The sequence below is a fragment of the Cervus canadensis genome, chromosome 32, assembly GCF_019320065.1.
Source record: "Cervus canadensis isolate Bull #8, Minnesota chromosome 32, ASM1932006v1, whole genome shotgun sequence".
NCBI classification, from domain to species: Eukaryota; Metazoa; Chordata; class Mammalia; order Artiodactyla; family Cervidae; genus Cervus; species Cervus canadensis.
This window is the reverse complement of record NC_057417.1, coordinates 23,825,547-23,851,853: the sequence shown is the minus strand read 5'-3', so window position 1 is coordinate 23,851,853 and position 26,307 is coordinate 23,825,547. Positions and strand designations below refer to the sequence as shown.

General features: G+C 47.5%; 1 protein-coding gene across 5 annotated transcripts in view; it reads left to right on the top strand.

Moving 5' to 3' along the window:
- Window positions 1–26,307, top strand: part of AUTS2 (activator of transcription and developmental regulator AUTS2) — a 1,185,039-nt gene that overhangs the window by 824,477 nt on the left and 334,255 nt on the right. For all 5 annotated transcript variants that reach the window (XM_043455591.1, XM_043455590.1, XM_043455588.1 and 2 more), the window contains one exon: window positions 4,554–4,583. In XM_043455591.1, the coding sequence (XP_043311526.1) occupies window positions 4,554–4,583 (30 nt within the window). The remainder of the gene's footprint in view (window positions 1–4,553; window positions 4,584–26,307) is intronic.

The following is a 26,307-nucleotide window of genomic DNA, read 5'->3' as shown; positions in this document are numbered from 1 at the left end:
GGTGAAGGATGCAGAGAATGAAGGAAAGGCTGGAATGAATTATGTGAAGTGAAGTGAAAGTTGCTTAGTCATGTCCGACTCTTTGCAACCCCTTGGACTATACAGTCCATGGAATTCTCCAGGCCAGAATACTGGAGTGGGTACCCTTTCCCTTCTCCAGGGGATCTTCCCAACCCAGGGATCAAACCCAGGTCTCCTGCATTGCAGGCAGATTCTTTACCAGCTGAGCCACATTGTACAGATGGGTTAATGGTGTTTGTCTGTAGATGGTAGACTGATGGTATTTTTTTTTTAATACTTATTTAATTATTTGACTGTACTGAGTCTTAGTTGGCACATGTGAACTCTTAGTTGTGACAAGTGGGATTTAGTTCCCTGACCAGGGATCAAATCTGGGTCTCCTGCATTGGGATTAAGGAGTCTTAGCCTCTGGACCACCAGGAAAGTCCCTGGTGGGTGATTTTTGAACATGTATTTTCATACATATGTATTAATTTTCAAAAAGAGAAAATATTGGGGTGGGGATTGGTTGGTTATTTTCTGGGTTTAAGAGGTAAGACTTGTCTGGAAAAGGAAGAAAGTGCCTCCAAAGGTTTGGTCTGATTTGGGGAAGAAGAGGTGAAGAGGAAGTTGGGTGTGATGGGTTGGAATGAGCACAGGTACCCAGGTTAGGAACTGGTCTCCTGCTAATCCTGCATTCAAGGCATGTGGCTTGGATTTCATGCCTCCTGTTGCCCTCTCTTGTCTGTGGTAGGTCGGGGTCATGTCTTTGTCTGAAGGCTGAGTGGCCAAGAATTCTTCTCTGTCTGGCTTTTAAAGTGGAGGAAAGGATGTTCAGCTGTTCACAAAGAACTCTGAAATCCAGTCATGGCGAGTACTGTCACCTGGAGCTGGTGGTTAGCATGCAACCTGTTTGCTAATAAACCAATACAGGACCTTGGTGTCAAAATGCTTAAAATGGCCAAATCAGCCGGGACCACATTTCTGTATCTGACATGCCTTTTCCATTTCCCAGCCCCATGCAGAACATAAACCTGACTCGGGAGGTGGCTCCGTGTGAACTCTCATAAATTGAAGTGGGTATCTAGGGAGTGGGGAGCAGACACTTCTTCTTTTAACCTTTCAGGACCAAGAATCATTTGGCCAGAAATCCACACCGTATTGAACTTGGGGTGTGAAAGCCTTACAGTGTATTAAATGTGAATTTGAGACCATGAATTCTGCCCACACCGACTCCATAAAACAGCCTCCCTTTTTCATAAAGCAGGCCCATAAACCGCTGCCAGTGAAGCAGAAAGACTCCTTAGGACTGTGGCTCGCTTTCCGTCTGGGGTTGTCAACAAACCCCCTTTATGAGTGGAATAGACCTCTTGTATGTGTCGAGCTTCTGGCTTTTTACAGAGTGTGTTAGGAGCCAGGCTAGGCAAACGTTCGGCGCTGTTTGCTGAATGCATTTATTGCCTTTGCATAATTTATGAGCTGGAGGGGTTGACCATCATTCGTCTGTGCCAGGGGCTGGCACTCCAGGCTCCAGAGAGCGGAGCTGTAAATTGGATGGTGCGCTCCTGCTGAGCTCACGGCAAAGTCCTCGGGTCAGTATGGGAATTTAATACCAGAAATGGAACTGTTTTCTCAGCGCACCATGTGGGCCCCAGCGCAGCACAGACTGTTTTGGCAGACTCTGCGACTGGCCTTGTCGAGGGGCTGTCACTCACCCGGCATGTTGTGTGGGGAGCCTGAGCATTTTTAATCGGCTTGGCATCCGTGCTGCTTCCATAATGGATACCAGTAGGTCTCAGTTCTTCACCATATGCTTAACTCTGGAGACAAGGTGCTTCTGGGTATATCAGTAATTACTTGATGCAGAATTAAGTGGACCTTGAAATTAGAACTGGACTGTTGGAAAGCAGGAAGCTTAACCCTTTGATAGGAATAACCATTCCCAGGGACACGCTGCTGGTCGGGTCGGGGAGGGGGTGCGGACAGCGGCGGTTCTCATCCCCACTGTCGTCCCCATTCTTCCTGCCCCTGCGTGCCAGTCCTTGGGGGGTGGGGGTTGTGGGCAGATGCTCTGCCCCCGCCTTCAGCTGCCGCTGATTACCTCACAAGGCGGGCTGTGAACATCTGGGAAGATGAGCCTGCCTGGCAAAACCCTCTTCTGTCTTCCACACCCCTCCTGAATCATGCTCTGTCACTCTTGAAAATGTGCCGTGAGCTTCGGAACCTCAAGGAAGGCTTCACTGAGGGCAGTGGAGAAACCACACAACCGGGAGAACTATTGTCCCTCATCCTCTGGTGTTGGAGGCCTTCGAGGTCTTCATCCCGCCCATTTTCTTTCCCAGCTGGTTTGACTTATACAGAGCAGTCACTCCTCAGGCAGAAGAAAGTTAAGTTTACACAGTCTGAGGTTGGGAGCTCAGCTGAAAATAAGGCAGTGGTTAAAGCATGGTCACCAAACCTCTGATGACCCTGTGGCATTGAGGAGCCGGTGGAAGAGCAGAAGCTGTTACAGGACATGAAGTTGCCATGTGAGTTCCTAAATGCATATTGTGCAGACAGCTTAGTCCCCAAACTGAGTCTTAGTAGATGTCCGCATTTGGATGGAGGTTTTGTTACTTCCAATTGAAAACTCTCTAATGGTGGTTTAAACAATGTTAATTTACAAAAAACTCCAAAGCCTGGCTGCTCTGAGGTTGGTTCCCATGTCTCAGTTGTGCCAGAATCTTTTTTCCCTTGTTTTTGTACTTCAGCTTTTGGCCTCATTTTTGCAAAATGTCTGCGCCAGATCTAGACGTTGCATGAGGATCCAGTGATATTCAGGGGAAAGAAGCAGTGCTTCTGCTTTTCTCCTTTTTGTGAGGAGGAAAGGGTTTTCCAGAACCTTAAGCAAACATTTCCTCAAGTCCCAGCCAAAACTGGATCTTACGTCTACCCTTAGCTGCAAGGGAAGTTGGGAAGTGGGAATATCTGATTTTTTCAGTCTTGAAATGTCAGGAGATGGTACAGACGTGGGAGAAGGGGGACTGCAAATGGCTGTGGGTGTGTAGCCTGCAGCAGCTGCTCTATAAGCAAATTTATTTCCCGTTTCTGGTCATAGCTGCGTCACCTCCCTTGTCCAGGCGGCCACACTAAAAATCCTTGGCGTCATCCTAGACCCGTCCCTCTTGCTTCCACACCCACATGTCATCAAGTCCTGTCGGTTCTACCTTCACCGTTGCCGTGCCATCTGCTCTGTGTGTTAGTTGCTCAGTTGCATCTGACTCTTTGCAACCACATGGACTGTAGCTGGCCAGGTTCCTCTGTCCTTGGGATTCTCTCAGTGGCAGTACTGGAGTGGGTTGCCATTCCCTCCTCCAGGAGATCTTCCCCAACCCAGGGATCGAACCCGGGTCTCCCGCATGGCAGTTGGATTCTTTACCGTCTGTGCCACCAGGGAAGCCATCTGCTCTGCCCTTTAACCATGCATCGTGCTGGTCTAGACAGCATAAGGGTTGCCAGCCTGATCTCCCCATGACCTGGTCCTTTGCTCACAGCGCTCTGTATCTCCTCCGCTCCACGTAAGTGTCATCCTCACAGAGTAGGTTTATCTCTGATCATGCCACGCTGGTTACTTCTACTGTGAAACCAAAAGCTGCCTTAGGACCAAGCCCCTGTCTTGACTGAATATCTGACCCACCTAGCAGTGCTTATTGAGGTCCGTTGAGTGAATGAATAGACATATTGACATGCTGAGTATTTACTCTCACAAAACACATCCTCCTCTTACTAATCAAGTATCGGATAACAAAACTTTATTCTTGGTTTTGGAGTAAAAATGTGTTCTTTTTTTTCTTTCCTTCTAATGAGGAACCCAAAGCTTTGGGTTAGCTGTCATTCTCTGGTCTTCTGAAACTGTGCTCAATGGTTGGAATCTGTTAGATACCATGTGAGTCTCCTGACCTAAAGCTTTTTTTAATTTTTGGCCCATATTGTTGACTTGTTACCTTGACCTCTTGTCCTTGGCATGTTTTTAATAGAGAATATTCCCTCTTTTCTCTGGCTGATCACAAGTGATGAGCCTTGCCTTTCGTGTTCTGCTTCCTTCAAAGTCCACGTGAGAGAATGCAGTGCCCAGAGGTTCGCCTCTTTTCCTCTAGAAAAGCAACAGGAGAGAGAGAGAGAGAGCCATTCACATTAGCTAAAGGAAAGACGTCTCCATTAAGACATTGATTTTGCTTTGACTCCCATTGAATGATCTTGATTTACCTTAGTCCTGGGGCCGGATTGGCTCCCCTGTGGGCGTCCCCTCTGCCGTGCGGTGAGGGGTGCTCTCTGGTGTGACCGACTGACCACAAGATGAGCCACGGAGCACGGGCATCGGACGAATCCAGTCGAAGGACTTCTCGGCACTTTGCTTTATTTCTCTTCACAGCACTTGAACTGAAGAAATTTTCCAGCCCAGACACAATGTTTCCTACTTCCTTTACTTGTCTCTTTTTTTTTTTTTCTGTAACAATAGCAAAAACATGACTCAATTTTTGCACTAATGCTCATTCTCTTGTCTTCCTTTTCAGTGTGACAGCGACAGTGACCAGGAAGAGAAGGTAAGCCCCTCTCATCCCCCCACTGTGGGCACAGCACGCAGCATCATGAACACTGGGGTCTCCCTCACACACTGCGGGGGGTGGGGCGCCAGCTTCATGCTGAGAGCACGTCTCCTGCAAAGACGGGCTGTATTCACACAGTGACGTTTCCTATGATGAGAAAGAAATCTTTCATTTGTGGGGCCCACTTTTAAAAAATAAGCCCTTTAATGTTGCGTATATGTGACACTATGTCTTTCACTTTATAGAAGATTTTAAAAGAGGAAATTGTTTATTTTAATAGCCATCTGATTTTTCTGGTTTTATCCTTGATTGGAACATTAAACCTGCTAATATGCATTTGTAATGTCGTTCCTGCATTTCTCTTACTGACCCCTATGCTTCTTCCTGCTTATGTGTACATATTGGCCTTCTTGATAGAAATGTTAATGGTTTATTGCTATGAGTTTTGGTTTATGTTAATGGTTTATTCCTGTTCCTCATGGGGGTGGGGGGAGAGGTGGGCCAGGGCTGTCAGGTGGGGACCGCCCTCTTCTGGTCCAGGTGGGAGGGTGCTTCTTCCAGCAGGTACACGCTCTGTTCTGAGGCTGATGGCCACCAGCCTCTGTGTAGCCGGTTCCACACGGACCAAGACAAGGAGCTCGGTTTGGGGGCTTCCAGAAGATCGGATCACAACCTGGTAAAGTGTATGTTCTGCGGCCCGAGCCAAAGGGATTGTCTGTCTGTTTGGTTTTTCTTTCTAGTTGTCCCAACCCTCTGACCAAATTTCTTTCCAGTGTAATTGCCGCTCTATGCATTTCGAAAGGAGTTAACGTGAATATCATGGTTTCTATATTGATTGGCACCAAAAGGAATGTACCCATCCTCCCACCATCCCGAGTTTCTGGGTCTGTCCTGCCCAGCTGGCTTTCCTGAGCTCTTCTCCCCGACTCTCACCTCCGACGTGCTGGCAGGTTTTACTCAGAATCCTGTGGTTAGTATTTAGTGGGATCTTTCCATGGAGCCCAGCATTTTCCCCTCCTTCTCTGCTGCCAGCCTCCAAGAGAGATCTAAAGGCCCTTGTTCTGTGCTGTCGTTAATTTGAATTCAGCATATGCAGCCCGTTATAAAATGCGAGACATCATCATTTGAGCAGGTCAAGCATATTCAGATGAAGACAAATGGTGCTTATTTGATTTCCTTAAAATCAGGAAATGAAAAAAGTGCTCTCTGGAGAAATCATGTTCTGCCTGACTTGGATGATAGACCAGTGCGTGTCCCCCAGATAAGAACAGGCTCTCGCCTTGAGGTTTTTATCTCTGAAGGACGGCTAGGACTGTCAGCTTGCTGACATGTGCATTATCCATGTCATTTTAAACAAAGTGACCTATGGAAGGGTGCGCCGTGCTGTGACACGGTAATGGGCTGTTGGATGACAGTGAAAGTACGCACTGCAGAGGGGGCCGTGGGTTCGTCTTTTGTTCAGCTGACAAGTAGGCGCTTCCTTCCTCCAGCCCCCGGGGAGTCCTGACTCCTTGGAAGTCGTTCCCTGCACTGTCTCTGGCAGCCAGTGTGCAGTGGGTGCCTGAGGCATGTGGGCAGCGGTGGGCGTTTGGTGGTCGAGTAAGCCCGCTGGCCCCCGAGCCATCCTGGGCAGTCGTCCTCTCGTTCCATCAGGCCCGGGGACCCAGGGACAGACTGGCACTTCCGGCTGCTAGAGGAGATCGTTTCCAGGTGACAGTAGATCTCACTTTCCCAGTGGGTGGCCCTTTCCAAGGGGACGAGGCTTCCTTGGGGTGGCGCTGCCAAGCACATATTCCTGCTTTATAGGGCAGAGTGAATTCAGGAAGTGTCCCAGTCTCCAGCGGTGGCAGAAGGTGGCAAGGCATCCAGTTTTGTGTTCCACGAAGGTGTCTTGATGAACAGTCTCAACCTTGACTGTGCTTCCGAATGCCCCTGGAGCTACACGAGTCCCTGACGCCTGGGCCATGTCTCAGGCCAGTGCCTCAGACTCTCTGCTGGTGGGTAGCACCCCTCGTCTACAAGATCACTGACTATTAATGTTGAGAATTATCAGTGCTGCCTGCAGTTTCCAGAGGCATCTGGGGGCCCGGGTGTTTCCTGCATCCTGGGAGTACCCCAGCCACTGGTTTGCCAGGACCTGTGTCCCTGAGTCTCTGCCGCTTGGGTGTCCATCTCAGAGTGTGGGCAGCAGCAAAGTGTCAGCCCAGGGGAATGGGTGAGGAGGTAGCCGGTGCCCATGGCTCTTGAGTTTGGTGTGATTTCTGGACAATGATGGAGAAGAGGAGATGTCCATAGGCAAGTCCACGGGAGGGGTGACGGTGGGCGCAGAGGGCCGTTGGGAGTGGTCAGTCCTTTGAAAAGGGGGGATTTCCTGCCTCACCTCCCCAGCCACTTTCCCTGTGGACCACAGTGGCCCCGCAGGTCCTCACCTCCATCCCAGGGCTCCTCCACAGCGGCACTCCCCTGGCTCACCCAGCCCTGTCGCCCGGCGTTCCTCCAGGGGACCCAGGCAGGAGCCGTCGAGACTGTAATTGCCGTTGTGCCTGCCTGGCCCCGTTGTAGTTAAGACTGTCAAGGCTTCCCCTTTTGGACTGAGATTGTCTGGTGTTTATCTCTGACTTTAACACCATCCTCCCAGGCTTCTGCTCTGCACCAGGGCCTGGGCCCCGGTCAGCTTCCGCCTTGCCAGAGCCTCTTGCCGGGCCCACTCGGAGCCCCAGAGCTAACCCGGGCTGCCTCCCGTGCTCTTTGGAGGACTCGCATTTGAATCTGAATTGCTAATGGCGGCAGAGATGCCACTCAATGTCCTGGGATCCTTTCAGCAGCCCCACCAGGGAGGCTGTCGGAGGCAAAAGTGAGACTTGTAGAGGACCCACTGGGATTTCTCTCCGGAAGACCTGTCATTCTCTAACTCCGTAGGGATCCGCAGAGCCGGCGGTCTAAAATTAGGGTACCGTATTTCACACAGCTGACTGAATTAAGATAAACTCTGCTTTCCTCTGATACGAAGCTGTAATTTATAAAATGATACCCTTACTAATTAATGTGGAAGTGACTGAGAAGATGGCTAGAAAGCAGAGCTTTCCATAAATGCAGGAGACATTCTCATACGTGGAGAAGGCTTGATGGGACACTGAGCACCACATCCCTTGGCGCCCCCACTCCCCACCCCCCAGCTGTGAGAATACATTTCACGTTAATGTCAGCGGCCCTGGAGGACTTCTGTGAAGAGTGGAAACAGGGTGGAGGAGCAGAGAAGGCTGGGAACGCTGCATCTTAGATTTGGGATTGTTCTTTGCAGTTAGTGTAGAGCAAAGAAGCAGCACTTGGCACCTTAATCACCCAAATTAAGCAATTATTCCAGTCCCCCACCTGAAATGAATTGGTATGAGAAGAACAAAGAGGCAACACGCATATCTCCCCATGTTTGGCCTATATTTTCTCTTGTTTCCTCTCTTTCTCTCCTCCTGGCAGCAGCCGGTTGTGCTGAGAAACATGCCCAGTTTGGTTGTGAAATCTAAGTGAAGATGAAAAGTGATTCTCCTTCCATTCACCCGCTTCCTGTGTGTTCTGTGGGTCACATGAACGAGCTGGTTGGAAGGGGTAGTACTCCGTGGTCATGCGCTTGGGCCACTGAGTCTGATGGCCTGGGCTTGTTCCTGACTGTCCCTTACAGCTCCAGAGCCACGGGCCAGCCTCGATCCTCTCATCTGCCAAATGGGGATAACAGCAGCCCCCACCTCGAGCTTTGTTAACAGTTAAACTGGCTCCGTGCCTGGTCCCTGCTCTGTAAATGTCAACTTTCATTAGTTTTCCTTGAAGTCGAGTGAGGGAGAATCACTTGGGAAAGGAGGAAGGCAATCCTTCTCTTCCGAAAACTCAGGGTCTGCCAGAGAACATGCCAGAGGAGAAGAGGTGTGAGTTTCTATTTCCACTGGAACCCAGGGCCCAGCCTTACTCCCCTCGGTCAATTCTTCCTGACACAGGCTGAATGGAAGTGTTGTGAAATTTGAAAGGGTCCCCAAACAATGATTATTAAATTCCTTACCCCAATCATCAGTCTTTCCTCTTGGCACAGTCTGAGCAGAGAGCAAGCTTGCCATCCTGGAGGGAGCAGAGGGTGATGGAGTGGGTGGCCCAGCCCACAAACCAAACACTGTCAGTCTCCAAATGCCCACTGCAGCAGGGGGGGTCTGATGAGGTCCATCAGGGTGGGGGCCGCGGCATCCGTATTTTTCAGAAAGCTTCTTGGTACTTTTTATACAACTGGTTTTGAGAACTACTGCCTTATAACAAATGTCCAAAAGAAGCATTTACTTTCTTCTTCGTTAATGCTCTTAACATTTTGACAGCTCAGGAGAAAGACCTGAAAGCAATAGGGGTGTTGTGTGTGTACACGCACCCCGCGTGCTTGTGTTTATAGATGTGTGGTGCCTAGTGCACGCAATACACACATACACAGCGTCTTTGTAGATGTGAACCATTCTCCTTGTCCTCATGAAGCTTTTAGCATGACTTCTGCTTGCAGTTTCCTCTCCCTGGGTTTTTAATGACAGGAATGATCTCCTCGAGAAGGTTGCTGGGTCCCTGGACTTGCTCACCAGCACCCAGGAGTGCTGGCTGGGATACTGGCTAGCAGCAAATGCAGAAGCCTGGATTTCCCATGTCAGCTCCTCCTCCCTTTAACATACACACACTTTTTGGTGCATTATAACTTTTTAATTCAAGCTATATGTGTTGTGTTTGATCATTTTGTATTCACTTGTGTGGAAAGGGGACCGTTTCTAAGAAAAGCAGCTAGAAAACTGACAGAGGCTTGCGTTCCTAACCCAACACAAACCACATGCCTGACTTGGCTCCTGGAAGGGCCGAGAAACTGCTGAGATGTCAAATGAATGACGGGACGTGTGGCTTATGCTTATGATGGAAGAGCCCCATCCCTTGATGGACCACGTTTCACACTTGGTAAAAATTCCATGCCCTCAGCAACATTCCAGAAGCCCAGGAGGCATCCCCCATTGCTGCTTGTAGAACCTCCCTCCTTGGTTTTGAAATAGGATGTGTTCTGATCAGGAGACAACTTAAAGATGCTGTCCTACTTTTTAGGAAAGGAAAGGAATTTTCTCCTCCCTTCTGGTTTCATAGCAGCAAAGCACACAGTCATGGCTCAGGAGAAGAGTAGGGACTCAGGTTCTCGTGTTTATATGCCCGATGTTCAGTCATGATCATTGTTCTGCTAAATTTGCATTCCCTTTCCTGGATACTCATCTCTCAATGGAGGGGATAAGTGAAATGACTTCAGAAAACTCAGAAAACTGGTGCTGTTACCTGAGTGCACCTCATGTCAATCCCAAGGTGTATTTTCTGGGCTCTCTTCTCCAGCCTTCCATATTTCTTGTATAATTTTATTTTTTCATAAGATATTTCTGAGTCATTTATGAATTTCCTCCTTTATTTGGCAAATTTCTGCAGCTCTTGTTGAGTGATGCCCATCGATTCAACCTCTAAGATTAAGTCTGGGTCAAAGTGACACCAGGCTGTTCTTCCAGCATCACCGTGTTTCCATCTGGCTTCATTCCCTCCTGTCCTTCCAGAATTCCTATTGACACCATCCTTGGATTTAATCTCTGCTGCAAATTGTTCTAAATCCCGAGTTTGACTAAATTCTTCTTTGCATCATATCATTGCATTTTTGTACCAGAGCAAAACTTGCTTCAGTCACACTGAATGTGTATGTAGACTATCAGTTCATACACCTGAAAAACCCCAGAGGATTTATATATCGGTTAATATATATGCATATTTATATATGTACATATTCTTCATTAAATGTAAATCAAACGAATACTCAAATTATTGGAAATTGGTCAGTCATCTTCAGCTAAACTCTTGTTTCTTAGACTGAATAGTGACAGGAATGGGTTCTAGATATTCCCTTGTTCTCATGGGCAGGTAACAGAGAAGGATACTTGAAAGACCTGACTTCTAATTTCTAACCAACCAAGTGTGTGGCCCTGGGTAAATTACCTAATGTTGCTGAACCTTAGTTTTGTCATCTGTAATAGGAGGCTGAGTTCAGTGGTGTAGCTCTGAATATCATGTTTTTCTATGTAGCTAGTTACCTAGGCCCAACAACATAGCAGACCCAAAGGGAAATGTACATGAAAGTATTTTCTCTTTGCCAAGGTACAAGAAAGATTATGTAAAATTTTTCTCCATTCTTTTACCTCTCTCAAATTCCTAATAGGAAATAAACATAGTGTGGATAAGTCTAGACACATCCGTGTTGACACTTTCGAGTAACTAAAGGAAACTTATGTATGAGCTTGATGTCTAAACAAAATCATTACCTGTTCGTTGGTTCTTTCATTTAGTCGTTCATATCAACTCACTTTTTTTTTTTTAATTTTTAAAAATTTTTTTTGAATTTTTGTTGTTTTCTGTCAAGCCTCAACATGAATCAGCCATAGGTATACTTATATTCCCTCCCTTTTGAACCTCCCTCCCATCTCCCTCCCCATCCAACTTACTTATTTTTTATGAAAGTCCCTACTGATGAACCAACATGGACTTGACAGAGTTTCTTGACTCTGTCATCATGCACTTGTCAGTAGGCAGCAGTTAGTTTAATCTTGTTCCTCAATAACCCTAATTATTTAGGAGAGCATGGGAGCTAGTGAAGAGCTAGTTGACATAGTACCTTTTAAGGACTCAATGGTTAACAATGAGAATCATTTGACCTATTAAAGGAATTCTTCGGGAGAGGTCCAGAGTTGAATACATGATTCTACATTGCCAGAGTAAAGATCAACTGCTTTCCCTTAGAATGAACCATTGGCTTGGATTTTATGGCTCAGCTGAAGGGAAAGTTGCAAAGCCAAGGAGGAATTAGGTGGAGATGATGGCTTTTGGTCTCATGAAATGGACCATGAGTCCTGAGCCACCTAAGAGTCAGGGAGGTCCTAAGCAGAGGTGTTAGCACTGGTGATCCTTAATCTGGTGGCTTATCAGTGAGTATGGCCTGGGTTGTTCTTTGGTTGTCAGAAGAGTCTCTTAGTCTGTATTTGGGTTGGAGAATGTCCTCAGTAAAGAGTAGGCATCTCTTTGTGGTCATGCACATGTGTATTTGTATGTGGGGGTGAGTGTCTTAGTTAATCCCCCTTTGGCAACTTCTAGATGGTGATATATGATGATGGGTAATGGAATCACTCCTTGCAGCCTTGCCATATCTAGATGTGATAAAGATAATAAAATCTCTGTATTAGGATACTTTCATAATTAGCCAAACTTTATACTTTTCAGAAGTCCAAAAATTAAGTGCATGGATATTATTTTTTCCTCTTTTTCTTTTTTTTTTTCAAAGTTACAACTGGGAAGGTCAAGTTGGCCTCCATCTGAAGCTTTCCCCTGTTGGTTCTCAGGAGGATCATGTTGAGAAGTACTGGCTGTAGACCTACTAATACCCCCAGTTACTTGAAGAGTAAGCAGAGTAGCTTTCTCTAGTGCTGTTCGGTTCCAGGCGTGGTTCATTGCTGATTATATGCATGTTTTCTGAGACAGTGAAATGGAACATTTGAAATAAGGACTGAGCAGAAACCCTTGGATACCCAGAGCATTCACCTTGGGCTTCATCTTTCTTCTTTGGGACTCTTAATGACTTTTCAACTCCCTAATTTCTTGGCCAAAAAAAAGGTAGATACTACTAATTTATTAGGGGAAGTGAACAAATGAGATTAGGATCATTTTTTTCAGTTGCTCAGTTGTGTCCAACTCTTTGTGATCCCATGGACTGCAGCATGACACATTTCCCTGTCCTTGACCATCTCCCGGAGTTTGCACAAACTCTTGTCCATTGAGTCGATGATGCCATCCAACCATTTTATCCTCTGCCACCCCCTTCTTCTCCTGCCCTCACTCATTCCCATCATCAGGGCCTTTTCCAGTGAGTCTGCTCTTTGCATCAGGTGGCCAAAGTAGGGTTAGTAATAATAGCTAAGTAATAAGATGAATGCAAACCCACTCCAGTATTCTTGCCTGGAGAACCCCGGGGACGGAGGAGCCTGGTGGGCTGCCGTCTATGGGGTCACACAGAGTCGGACACAACTGAAGCGACTTGGTGGCAGCAGCAGCAGCAATAAGATGAAACAGTGTTTCACACTACAGAGAAGATTGTGTCATTCAAAAGACTTTTACATGTGTCATTTTATTGTGGGGATCTGTGTGTATCCTTAGCTACTACACTGTTTATCACCTTCAGTGAGCCAAAGTCAATGATCAGTCCTTTCAAGGACTATCTTCTCAAGCATATGTCATTTTACAAATAAAGAAGATGAAACTTAAGAGCTGATAAGTGATAGAGCCGAGATATGAGCTGTCTTAAGATTCCAGGCTCTGGGCTCTTTCCCCCTATGTACGAAGATGACTTGGGAAATGCCCATAGGTATTTGAGAATCTTTGCTTCCTTCTCCTCTGTGCTGCAGCCTCCAGGAGACCTGGGTTGTACCTACCTATCCACCCACAAACCTTCCAGCTTCTAAAAACTGGATTTGTCATGTTCAGACTTGACAGTTGCTCAGTAACACAGATGAAACACAACTTGGGTCCACTGACAACTTAGATGTACAAGCTCTTCTGAAATGTGACTTAATTTTTTTAACCTGGGAAGCAGTTGTCCGAGGTAAGAAGGCAAGGGCTACAGGTATATGTTTTTGCTCATACAAGTGAGTGGCCATGTCAGCCCAGGGTTCACCATGAGTAATGAGGTGGAGGCTCATACCCCGCAGACTAAGCACATTTGGTCAAGGTGCTCAGTCTTCTTCTAGTGTCTGTGTGTAAACACTTAATACCTTCTTAAATCATCAACTCCTAGCAAGTACCCCATGTCTAGTAGTGTCTGACATTTAGTGGATGATCTATAAGTATTAGTTCTATAACTGGAAGTTGCTCTGTTGATTATCTGAGTCACGGAAGGGGAAAAGGTCTTGTCCCGGTCGCCCAGGCAGATGGGGAATTACTGGACCTTCCGGTCCCAAGCCTCTCACGTCTCATGTGGTCTCTCCAGACTGCTTTCTTCCTGTGGCCAGCGCACAGGGGAACAGGCCGTGGTATCACCACAGCCCCTGTGCTGCACCCCCCAGAACAGCTTCACTCAGCGTCGTCTGCCCCTTCAAGAACCCTCCAGACACTGACTCCCGCGCCCCTGCAGGGGACCTCGGGGTCCATCCAGCCCAAACAGCACTTTCCTTGTCGGATGGCAAGTGCTGCTCGGGGTGTTCCTGCAACCCAGTGGTCAGTATCCGAAGCAGCCGTGTCTGTGCTAAAGATTATGTATTTGCCACTAAGGGGAGAATATAGTGTTTATCGGCTGGAGTGCGTGCCGGCAGAGCTGATTACAGCGCGGCACTCTGTCAGCCAATGATTTGTCCTGTCCTTTATCATCTGTGTCACTCAGCAGTGTGCTGGCCAAGGGGACGGATCGCCCCCTTCCCTTTTTTATTTTTTTGTACCCATTTCGTGTAGAAAATTTGTATTTACTTTGGGAGTGTAATTTGTTCCTCATGGATAATGTGACCCTGAGCGGAGCTGGATCATGGGTTAGTTGAAGTGATATTTTCCGCTAATGGTAGTCGTACATCATTGCTGTCAGCTCGGGTTAGGAGGCAAGCACATTACAGCTCCATTTTACCTCTGCAGGCATCTGGGATTATTTGCCATAACCGAGTATGACATGACCGCGCTACAGAGTGCATTAAAATTTTACTGGCTTCTCAGGCAAGTTCCCCGGCTCCAGTGTGTGCTGCAGGCGGGCAGTCTGAGCGGGGAGTCCAGGGGCCCTGGCTTCCCGCGCTGAGGCCCGGCGGGGAGGGGACGTGGGCTAAGCAGGGGCCGCTCCCCTCGTGCCCCGAGAAGGAAGCAGGGAAAGAATTATGGGGAGCCAGCCTGCAGGTGTGTGTGTGTCTGTGGACATCCCCGGCTGGCAGGGGACAGGCTGCTTCATGCCTCCAGGGGCAGAGCGAGGAGCTCCCTGCACTCAGCTCTCTCTGCAATGCCTACCCCCGGGCATAGGTCCCCAGCAGCTCCTTGTCCAAGGAGAGCCCAGGGTCCCACGCGCCAGGCCCCGCCAAGCCTCAGGCTGATCGTTACTATGTGCCTGCGTTCAGACAGAAGGAAGGAAATCTGGGTCCTCGTGTGGCAGAATCCACATGCATCCACGCAGCAGCCTAGCGCTCTAATAAACCCAGTTAGAAATGTTGGTCAGGACGCTGTACACATTATTTCATACAGTCGCCACACCAACCCCCCAACGTGTAGGCACGATCAACCCTGTTTTACTTAAAAGGAAACAGGATCCATCGAAGAGGTAAATTACCTCGTGTCCTAATGGTAGCAAGGGTGGGATTCTTACCTTTTATCCAGATCTCATTGACTTTGTACTTTATAAGGTATCTAGTGTTGCATGTTATACAGAAATAATAATTATATAATAGATAACTGTGAATCTGAGCAAACTCTGGGAGAATAGTGAAGGATGTGGGGAGCCTGGTGCGCTGCAGTCTGTGGGGTTGCAGAGTCAGACACTACTTAGCAACTGCACAACGATACCCAAAAAATTACTTGAATTGTGTGTTTATGTGTTTTTACATGTATTGAGTTGTGTAGTCCACATTGTAGCCCTACCAGGTAGGTGCTCATGTTATCCCCAGCTTACAGACAAGGAAACTGAGTCATGGGGAGCTTATGTAACAAGCCCAAATGTGAACTTATGTAACAAACTTACACAACAAGCCTTATGTAATCCTGTACCAGTTGGTGGTTTTAAAGCCAGTTTGGCTCCTAAGGCAACATTCTTCATGGCCAAGCTTTCCCTCCTGCCACATTCCAGTAAGCCTGAGGACTGACAGGAAAAGACCAGGGGGAACAGTAGTATGTCGGACTAAAAGGAAATGTTCAGACAGCATTTTATCCCTTTCAGTTGTAATTCCAACCTCCAAAAAGTATTGCCTGAAAAAGATGCTCTGTGATGAGCTTTAATTGAGTAATAACCCCCCATTTGCTGTTAGTACATTAGTTGCATGCAAATGGTGCTTCTAAGGTGCTTGAAAGGCATTGATTTTGTTAGCTAAGCAGTCACTTAGGCAAAATGCCTCATTCTTCTAATATATTGCTTAGCATCATCTCTGTTGTTGGAAAGGCTTATAAGGACCATCTAGGGTTGTCCCTCAGCAATGAGTGGGATCCAGATCAGGGCCGTTTGTCAGCCAGAGTTGTGCGTGAGTGCTAAGTCGCTCCCATCGTGTCCATCTCTTTGCAACATTATGAACCGTAGCCCTCCAGGTTCCTCTGTCCATGGGCTTCTCCAGGCAAGAATATTGAGAGTGGGTTGCCACTTCCTTCTCAAATGGATCTTCCCGACCCAGGGATTGAACCCACATCTCTTATGTCTTCTACATCATATCATCACAAGTTTCACATCTTTGGGTCCTGAGTGCTGGACTAGAATGTTCACTCATGCCTGCACGTGTGGACATTGTCTTTGTTCTGCTACCGAATGACCTCTCTCTGCATCTCCAGCCCCGTCATCCCTCTCCCAGAGCTTGAAATATTCCCCTTCCTGGGCAGAGTGGCTGAACTCCTCTTCCCCTTGGCTGGTATATATGTGGTCAGGTCATCAATTCATGAACTTATTTGATAAGCCACACATAAAACAAGTTATACCTTGTACCCTCAAGGCAGTTTTTTAATGCTGCAACAGAAAAGCCATAGATAAGCATGGCTTCTCTCATTGAGAAATTTGAAATTAAGTTAGTGCCCTAAGAACTGTGCTCCCTGGCCCACTCCCCTCCTTGGACTCCCTCGCAGGCACATTGATCTTCCTGCTGAATGGCAGGCGGTTCAGGGGACTGACCTGATTTTTCTCCTCTGGCCTTAGATTCAATCACTCAAGTAGTAAAGGTGAAAAACAAAAATATTGATCCAGTCATTGAAAAGCAATTATCCCTCGCAGATGGTCTGTTTAGAATGCAGCAGTAATTTCAAGTAACGTATTCCCCAGAGACAGCAGGACAGCGTATGTGGACTAGCTACTTAGTTAACCTAGAGTTACACTGGTACCCTCACCGCATCCTGAAACTCTAATGATGAGCAGTTAGATCCTCTGTAAAAAGAGTAGACACTGAAAAAAAAAATGCAATTTACTCAGTGAATCAGTTACACAGCACTTATTCACTGTACAAAAGATCCCTCAACCTTCTGTAGCTCAAGAAAATATGTGATTTCCACATATTAGAGACTTTCCAGAAAACTCCTTCAAGAACCTTCATGAAACCATGGGGTCATTTTAAAGCTCTTAACAGTTAGCAACATTGACTGTATTTATGTTAGCAGGGTTTTGTTCTGTTTTTAAGATTTGTTTAGCTTCAGATAACAAGTTAAATTCAAACTAAAAGCTAGAGGAACGTGTGGGCTTCTGGAATACAAGTATCGAGATAACCACGCCATCAGAAGGGCGGAGCTGTGCCGCTGGGCCTCAGTTGTGCAGAACAAAGAGTTGAATGCCCTCCTTGAATTGGCTCTGTTTCTTTCTGTCTGTCCACTTTACTCTTTTTTCTTAAAGGTTTATTTATTTTTTATTGATTTACTTTTTAGGCTGCATTGGGTCTTCGTTGCCACCCTCGGGCTTTCTGTCATTGCACAGAGCAGGGGCTACTCTTCGTTGCACGGCGTGGGCCTTAGCAAGCGGGCTCAGTCGTTGTGGCCCGGGAACTCGGTCTCTCCGTGGAATGTGGGACATTCCCAGAGCAGGGACTGAACCCTGTCCCCTCCACTGGCAGGAGAATTCTTAACCACTGGATCACTGGGAAGCCCATATCCACTTTATTCTTGATTGCTTGTGGAAATTATTTTCTCCTGCTGGTAGAAATCATGAACTGCCCTTCTGAGCTCTACACCTTTCAGCTTCAGCCAGTGGAAGAGAGCCTGCCTGCTTTTCCACTGCAGTTACTAAAATCCACGGAAAGGATTCTGATTGGGCCAGCCTGGGTTTCCCCGGTGGCTCAGTGGTGAAGAATCCACCTGCCAGTGCAAAAGATGCAGATTAAGTCCCTGGGTCGGGAAGATCCCTTGAGAAGGAAATGGCAACCCACTCCAGTTATTCTTGCCTGGTAAATCCCATGGACAGAGGAGCCTGGAGGGCTGCAGTCCTCGGGGTGGCAAAGAGTTGCACACAACAGCAGCTCAATAGCAGGTTACATCTGGGGAAGCAGGTTCTCTGGAAAGGACTATGGGCTGGCCAAGCTATGGGTAGAAAGACAGTGCTGTGTTGTACAAAGGTGCTGTGGAGGTAACTCTGTATGGAGTAGGTAGAGGATCCAGAAAGTGGAAGTTTGGCAGACAACAGTGTGTCTATAAAGCCCACTCTGACCTCGCTGCAGGTGAGTCAGGTACTCATGGGTACTTCTTGTCAGCTGCCAAAGCTGCCTTGATCTTCATCCAAAGTTAACACTTAGTATTGATCACAGGGTCTGAAATATGAATATATGTTTTCCTTTATATACAATACTTGCCTAAATTTCCATAGAATTCTCTTGAGTGCCATGCACAGATTGGGTCTGTCTTGCTTAAATTAAACTATTGAGGGGCTTCCATGGTGGTCCAGTGGTTAAGACTCTGTGCCACCACTGTGGGGGGTGGGGGGCGTGGGTTTGATACCTGGTTGGGAAACTTAAGATTTAACATGCCTCTTGGCGTGGTCAAAAAAAAAATACTAACTGAAAAAATAAAAGCAGAAGATAAAAATGTTAAAGAATAGTAAGCTATTTAAAAGTTATAGAGAGGCACAGGGTTTTTGAGAGTAGGAATTCATGAGTACACCTATTCAGAACAGCCCAGAATTCATTAATGCTATTGACACAGTAGGTGATGACAGTCCCCATGAGAGACACAAAGATCTTTGAAGTCACTGAGATGCCAGTTAGTAAGTTACTTATCCAGGGTACAAAATGTAACTTACCTGTCCAAAGGAGTTATGGTCATCCCAGAGTACCTAGCTTGTGTCCAGTGTGGGACATCTTAAACTATAACAGGCAGCCTTGTCGAAATGACTGACCTAAGATTGGAAGTTAAGAAACTCAGCCACAGTGTTTCCACTCATAGTTCATTCAACAGACTTAGCCTTCTCTGTGTGCTGAGCCACGCACCGTTCTGGGCACGAGGAATGGAGCAATGCTACAGGCATAACAAGCTTGCAGAGACAGAAGGTCTAATTGAAGAGGAAACTGAGGTACCTTGATGAATTATTAACCTGCGCCCCAGCCCAGTGTATGCTGAGGAAGGGCGGACTGGCTGAACCCTGCTATCTGGGAGAAGAGGTATTCGATTAGATCTTGCCAAAACACATGGGTGTGAATGATTGTTTGGCAGCAAGAGTCCTGCAGGTAATAGGCAAATGGGGATATCACTTTCAAAACCTTAGCATATGGAGAGACACTTACAATGGAGCAAGGTTCATGATAGGGGATGGGGGGGACATGTGACTGTAAATGTGGGTTGATATAAACAGCTCCATATCAACAGACCTTGCATGGCAAGGTACGGAGTTCTTAGACTTGGTTCAGATGGGCGCCCACTGGGTACCATGTATGTTGGTGAATGACACATCAGGTTTGACTTTCTGGAAGAGAATTAATCCTGGAAGTGGTAGAATTAATTCCTGAGGTGGAAGGAAGGACAATAACCAAAGAGATTGCTGTCATCATCCTTGGCTGGATGAGAGGCAGTCAGGATCTCAACTAAAGTGGTAGAAAAGGGAGGAGTTACATTTTGGAGGCATTTCTGAGGTGGAATTGACATGATTTTGTGACCCCTGGAATGTGGGGGTCAGGTTTCAAGTAAGGCTGACTGGGTGGGTGCTGATGATATCATGAATTGGAGACTGAGAATGGGGGATACGGGCTTCCAGGGTGCACTAGTGGCAGAGAATCCACCTGCCAGTGCAGGAAACTCGAGAGATGCCAGTGTCATCCCCGGGACGATCCCTTGGGGTAAAGAGTAGCAACCCACTCCAGTGTTCTTGCCTGGAGTTCCATGGACAGAGGAGCCTGGTGGGCTGCAGCCATCCGGGCTGCAAAGAGTCAGACACGACCGAGCAGCTGAGCACATACATAGGTAATGGGGGACAGAGAGAGTGTGAGGCCGGGGAGTGGCTGGCAGGAGCCTCCGCTGCATGGGTTGAAGAGACTGTGCACATTTATGGAGCAGGAGCGAGCCCAACTGCAGGGTGGTGTCTGGGAGCCCAAGAACCATCTGGGTTTCGGAGACAGTTGGAGCTGTGGGAGTGAGCGGGAGCCCAGCCAGAGTGCCGGGAGTCTGTCTGCATCTAATCTAGGAGTCAATGCATGTGGTGATGGTAACCATTCAGAACAAAGTGACGATATATTAATCCTAGCAACTGATGTTTGTGTGGGGTTTTTAAAAATGATATACTGAATGACTTTTTGTTGTTGTTGTTATGGCAAAACACACATAACAAAATTTCTTATCTTAGACATTTTTAAGTGTACGTTTCAGGAATGTTTGGTACATTCACATTGTCATGTGACCTGTCTGGTTTCTTGTACCAAATGTGTTAAAGCACCAAACGGTAGGTCATTTGAACCTCATAACCAACACCCTTGGAGGAAAGAATGTTTAGTCTTCATTTTACAAAGGAAGGACTTGGAACAAGGGAAGAACTGAGGCAAAATCTAACGCTTTGGTGACAATATGTCCACGCCTTCTCTGATCAGTATAGAAGTTACACCACATCATCGCTGGTGACAGTACTTAGCATCTAACTTCCATGGACCCAGCAGTAAGCAACTCACTTGTATCCTCTGATTCCAGAGTTTGCTGTAAGAAAGCCAGAGCAAATGGATTCATCAGTACCATTTTTACCTGTTTGCAGGGCAGAAATGGAGACTCCGAGGTAGAGAACAGATTTGTGGACACCGTGGGGAAGGAGAGGGTGGGATGAATTGGGAGAGTAGCCCTAACATATACACGCTACCGTGTGTAGAATAGGTAGCTGCTGGGAGGCTGCTGATAGCACAGGGAGCTCAGCTCAGTGATGACCTAGAGGGGCGGGATGGGGTGGGAGGCGGGAGGAGGCTCAGGAGGGAGGGGATGTGTGTGTACAGAGAGCTCATTCACTTCATTGTACAGCAGAAACGCACACAATCTTGTAAAGCAATTATACTCCAATTTAAGAAAGAAAAGAATACCAGAGCAGACTCCTCATAGAAGCTTCCATGCTCTGGTCTATAGGTGAGAGGGGCTGATTAGCCAGTCTTGAAGACCCTTGGTTCACAGCGGTCCCACCTGGGGCCACCCATCAGGGCCTGGCTGGCCCGGCCTGTCGGAAGTGGAAGGGCTCTTAAGGACTAGCCCCCCCGCCCCGCCCCGTCTGCCACACACAGAAGCAGGGGAGCAAAGCCCAGGGAGCCATCAGACAGGAAGTGAGGGAGGGGGCTGCCTCCAGTGGCTTAAGATAAGGAAAGGGAACCAGATACAACTAGCAGGACCGTTTTACCCCTTTCTTCCTTCACGTCGATCTCCCCAGAACCTGAAAGGAGACTGTGTAGAAAGAGGAGAGCTGGGTGTCCCACCGTTCTCCTCATCCTCTTTTCTTAAAAGTGAAATCATTGGCCTCTAAAAACTCAGCAGGAAACCAGCTCCTCGGACTTCTCCGCTTGCCTGGAAGGTCACTCTGCAAAGGCGGGGTTGGCCCTGGGAGCAGCACAGGGTGAGGGGTCCCGAGCTCAGGACCCCCAGAGGCCAGCACATGGAGCACCTTGACTTTCAAGACCAGCTTCGAACAGCCCCTAAGTGACCGCTTGTGTGATAGGTACGCAGACCCCTAGAGGGCCCACCAGAGGTTGCCACCTAAATTCTAACGTGAAGATGATCGTTCAAGAAAGCAGTGTCTGAAAGGTTGTGGGTTTGGGGGATTTTCTTTTTTTTACTTTTTCATTTTGAAATCATTTTAGACTTACAGAAAAATAGTGTAGGAAGTTCCCTTATACCCTTCACCCAGCTTCTCCTAATACTGTATCTTTTAAAACCAGAGTACAGATATTTAAGGCTTTCCTGGTAACTCAGTGGTAAAGAATTTGCCTGCCAATGCAGGAGACTTGATTTTAATCCCTGGGTTGGGAAGATCCCCTGAGGAAGGAAATGGCAACCCACTTCAGTATTCTTGCCAGAAGAATCCCATGGACAGAGGAGCCTGGTGGGCTACAGTCCATGGGGTCACAAAGAATCAGATGTGACTGAGTAGACAACAACAGATATTTAATTCAGAAAATTAACCTTCATATGATACTGTTAGCTCAATCTACAGACCTTTATTCAGAGTTCACCTGTTTCCCCAACTGTGTCCTTTTTCTGGTCCTGGCGTTCATCCAGGACCCCACACTGCATATAGTTGCCATAGGTTTTCTTTGCCTCCTTTTATCTGGGAAAGTTGTTCAGTGTTTCTTTGTCTTTCATAACTGTGACGTTTTTCAAGAGTCCAGACAGGTTATTTTGTGGCCATCCATCCTTTGATTTGGGTCTGTCTTATTTTTTTTTTTCTTTTCTGTTTTTTAATTGGAGTATAATTGCTTGACAATGTTATGTTAGTTTCTGCTGTACAGTGAAGTGAATCAGCTATATGTACACATATATTCCTCCTTCTTGGGCCTCCCTCCCCACACCCATCCCACCCCTCTGGGTCATTATAGAGCACTGATGTTTTCTTTTGATTACGTTGAGGTTATGCCATCTTGGCGGGAAAAAACTTGGGAGTGATGGCCCCTTCTTGGTGCATCACATCAGGGGCTCATGACGTCTTCCTGCTGGTTGTGGGGATGCAACTTGGATCACTCAGTGAAAGTAACACCCACCGGGTTCCTCAGTGTAGAGTTACTATTTTTTTTTTTTTTTGTCCTTTCAGAGTAATTAGGATCTTGTGGGGAGATATTTTGAGACTATGCAAAATACCTATTTCTCACCAGACTGTCGACCACAATTTCAATCCTCATCTGTGATTCTTAACCTCAGTAGATAGACTCCAGTCTTTGCCTGATGCTAAGACATCCACTTTTAAACTGGTTGAGCTCTTCATGATAGCTAGCCTTTGGTATAAACAGCGGGAACTGTTGCAGTCTGCAGGCCAGGCCATATCTCCAAGAGGTGTGGTCCTGAGGGGCCCTGTGGAGGTCAGGCAGCCTGAGGTCTAGAAAGTAGAAGGGCGGAGGAGATGCCTGGAAAGGTAGGGGTGGTTGAGGTCACCATTCCAGTCCCATCAGGACAGGTTGGGTGACTTGACCTTGAGAAATTTACTTAATGCCTCTGAGCTGCTGCGGGGTTTTTTTTGTTTTGTTTTGTTTTTCTTAATCTGGATACAACACATCTAGAATGATATGGCCTGTAATAAATACTCAATAAATTTCAGATTTTAGTCTCTTCCACACAGTTACCCCTACCACTGCTTCCCCCACCCTGCCGTCCCTGCCAAAAACCAAAACCAAACAAAGCCCTGACGCACGTGAGCGTTGAATCCCTTACAGACAAGTCCGTCCACTCCTCAGAAGCAGATCTCTTAAGAAATGGGACCCCGAATGAGTATGTCCTGAAGAAGCAGAAGATCAGAGAGACATGAATCTTGGCTACGGCATCAGTCAGTGAAGTTTGGAAAGGGGGGCCCTGCAGAGAGAGATTCAACAGGAAGACCAGACTTGAAACAGGAAGTCACCAAGCCTGTGGAGGAGCAGGAGGTACCCCAAGGAGCAAGTAATGGGCCCCAAGCAAAGAATGGTGGCAGAGGCAGCTTTAATAATCAAGAAGATTTCACCAAGATTCCCTCTCTACCTAAGCTCCATTTTTCTTTTGAGAAGGCTTTTAAGTACGTTTCTGCTGAATTTGCTCCTATTGTACAGAGTAGGATTTTTAAAAAGTCCCTTCCCCAACTTTCTGGGCCCTTCTCTTTCTCCCCACATCCTCCCTATCTTGGACTCCCAACTCCAAGTGAATGTCCTTCTGTCTTTCCTTTCTTCGGTGGTGCCAGGTCTTCGTTGCGGCACGTGGAGTCTTGTTGCCTGACCAGGGGTTGAATCTGGGCCCCCTGTATCGGGAGCTCGGATCCTTAGCCACTGGACCACCAGGGAAGTCCAGGGATGCTTACCTGGTTGCTAACACAGAGCCTCACGTGTGATGTGTGCCACGGAGCTGCCACCTTCAACAGTCCCCCCAAGTGTTCAGAGCGCACCCTGTGCTTTCAGGCCAAGGGCACCGCGGAACCTGCCTGCCAGGGCGGCTGCTCCACGAATGTGGGCATCAGACATGCTGCACGTACTCGCTGCTCCAGACACGCAATGGGGATGTTAACGGTAGCTGTGCTCCCTGAAAGGTGGCAGCTCCAGGCTCGGGGAGACTGGAATCAGGCAGACTTGCCAGGATCTGAGAGTTTCTAGAAGCATCTCTCACAGTCAGAAAGGGAGCAGCCCCTGTGTCAGCCCCCGGGGTGTGGCCGAGAGATGGAAGCGCGTTGTGTTTGGCTGTAGTAACAGAACGCCTGTCGGTGGCTTTGAGAACGTATTAGTTTCCTGTGGCCGCTGTAACAAACCACGAATGTGGTGGCTTAAAACAGCAGGAACTTCTCCTCCAGTTCTGGGGTCTAGACGTTCCATGTCATGTCTCCTGGGCCAAAATCAAGGCTCCGTTAGTGCTGTACCCCACCCAGAGGCCGTAGAGGAGAATCTGCCCCGTGCCTCTGCCATCTTCTGGTGGCCGTCAGCCTGCCTCTGTGTGTGGCCGCCTCACTCCAGCCTCCGCTCCTGTCTTCACGTGGCTCTCTCCGCTCGTGTGTGACTGGTCTCTGCCTCCTTCTTATAAGGGCACTTGGCGTGGCACTTAGGGCCACCCTGATGATAATCTGAGATAATCTCCGCATCTTCAGGTCTTTAACTGAGTCCTGTAAGCAAAGACCTTTTTTCTTTTAACCTATTCTTTTTTTTAATTAATCAATTTATTTTAATTGGAGGATAATTACTTTACAATATTGTGGTGGTTTTTGCCATACATCAGCATGAATCAGCCACAGGTATACATGTGTCTCCCCAACCTGACCCCCCCACCACCACCTCCCTCCCCACCCCAACCCTCTGGGTTGTCCCAGAGCATCAGCTTTGGGTGTCCTGCTTCATGCATCGGAACTCACCCTGGTCATGTATTTTACATGTGGTAATGTACATATGTTCAATGCTGTCCTTTCAAATCATCCCACCCTCACCTTCTCCCACTGAGTTGCCAAAAGTCTATTCTTTACCTCTGTGTCTCCTTTGCTGCCCTGCATGTAGTATCATCGGTACCCTCTTACTAAATTCTATATATATGCATTAATATACAATATTTGTCTTTCTCTTTCTGACTTACTTCACTCTGTATAATAGGCTCCAGGTTCATCTACCTCATTAGAACTGGCTCAAATGTGTTCTTTTTTTATAGCTGAGTAATGTTTCATTGTGTATATGTACTACAGTTCCTTATCTCTTCATCTGCCAATGAACATCTAGGTTGCTTTCATGTCCTATTGTAAATAGTGCTATTGTAAATAGTGCTTCAATGAACATTGGGGTTCACGTAAAGACCTTTTTCTTACAAGGCAGCATTCATGGGTCCTTGCAGAACATATACAAGGCAGGCAGGAAGGAAGCAGGCGATCAGGGGCCCTTTACGTCTCTGTGGCTGAAACAGTCCAGTCCAGGGACAAAGGGAAAAACAGGAATCTGGCAAAAAGGGCCTGGATTTCCCTGATTCAGCATGACGGTCCCTGGGCATTCTGCTGCCTTAAGAGTTCTGTTAGCAAGAGAGGAGTGGGAGAAATAGCTTCTGGGTAAGCACAAAACAGCGACAGCCACAGAGGATGTGGGTGTCCAAACCTTCTGATGTGGTCAGATTGCAAAATCTGAATGAGTGTCTACCCTCTAGTTCTGTTAAGTTCACACCGTCTTAATTTCTCTGTTTAAACCTTCTCGGCTCAGTCAAACAGTAAATGACCATGGTTGTTGAGTTTCTAACTCTCCACCCATCTCTGGGATCTACTGATGAGGAATGTGAGCTTAAGGTTGACACTCAGAAGGCCTAGCATTCATAACTGACTGCTGGTGTGACTTAAAAGTCACTGAAGCTCTCTAGAGCCTCAGGGAACATTCCCTACCAAGGCTGTGGTGAAGACGTGAAATGTGTTTACGGGACTTACTGACATGATAGTTGGTGTTACTGCTGTCCGTGTTAAGTGGCGCCCACTGGCACCTCCCGGCTTCCATCAGGTTTAGGGAGTTGGAGCCCTTGTTGAGACACACTCCCTTCTCAGGCATGCCCACCACGGACACTCAGACTTGTTCCATGCGCTGGTTGTTGCCATTTGTTCATCTTCAGCCTGACCAGGAAGGCAGGGCGCCTTTGGTGCCGATGTTGGCACTGTTTTCACTACATCCCCGAGTGTAACTCCAGGAGCAAGTGGAGAGTATCCGGGGAGTTCTGGGCACTAGAAAGTTCCTGTCACATCTGGACTATGGGGAGAGGGGAAGCTCCTGAATGTGCACTTGGTTTGCACTCATGCTCGCGGGTGGGCCTGGCCACCCCGTCCCCAGTGGTCTTGGTCCTGGATGTGTGGGTGGTAATGCCAAGAACCAGAGAGGAGGAG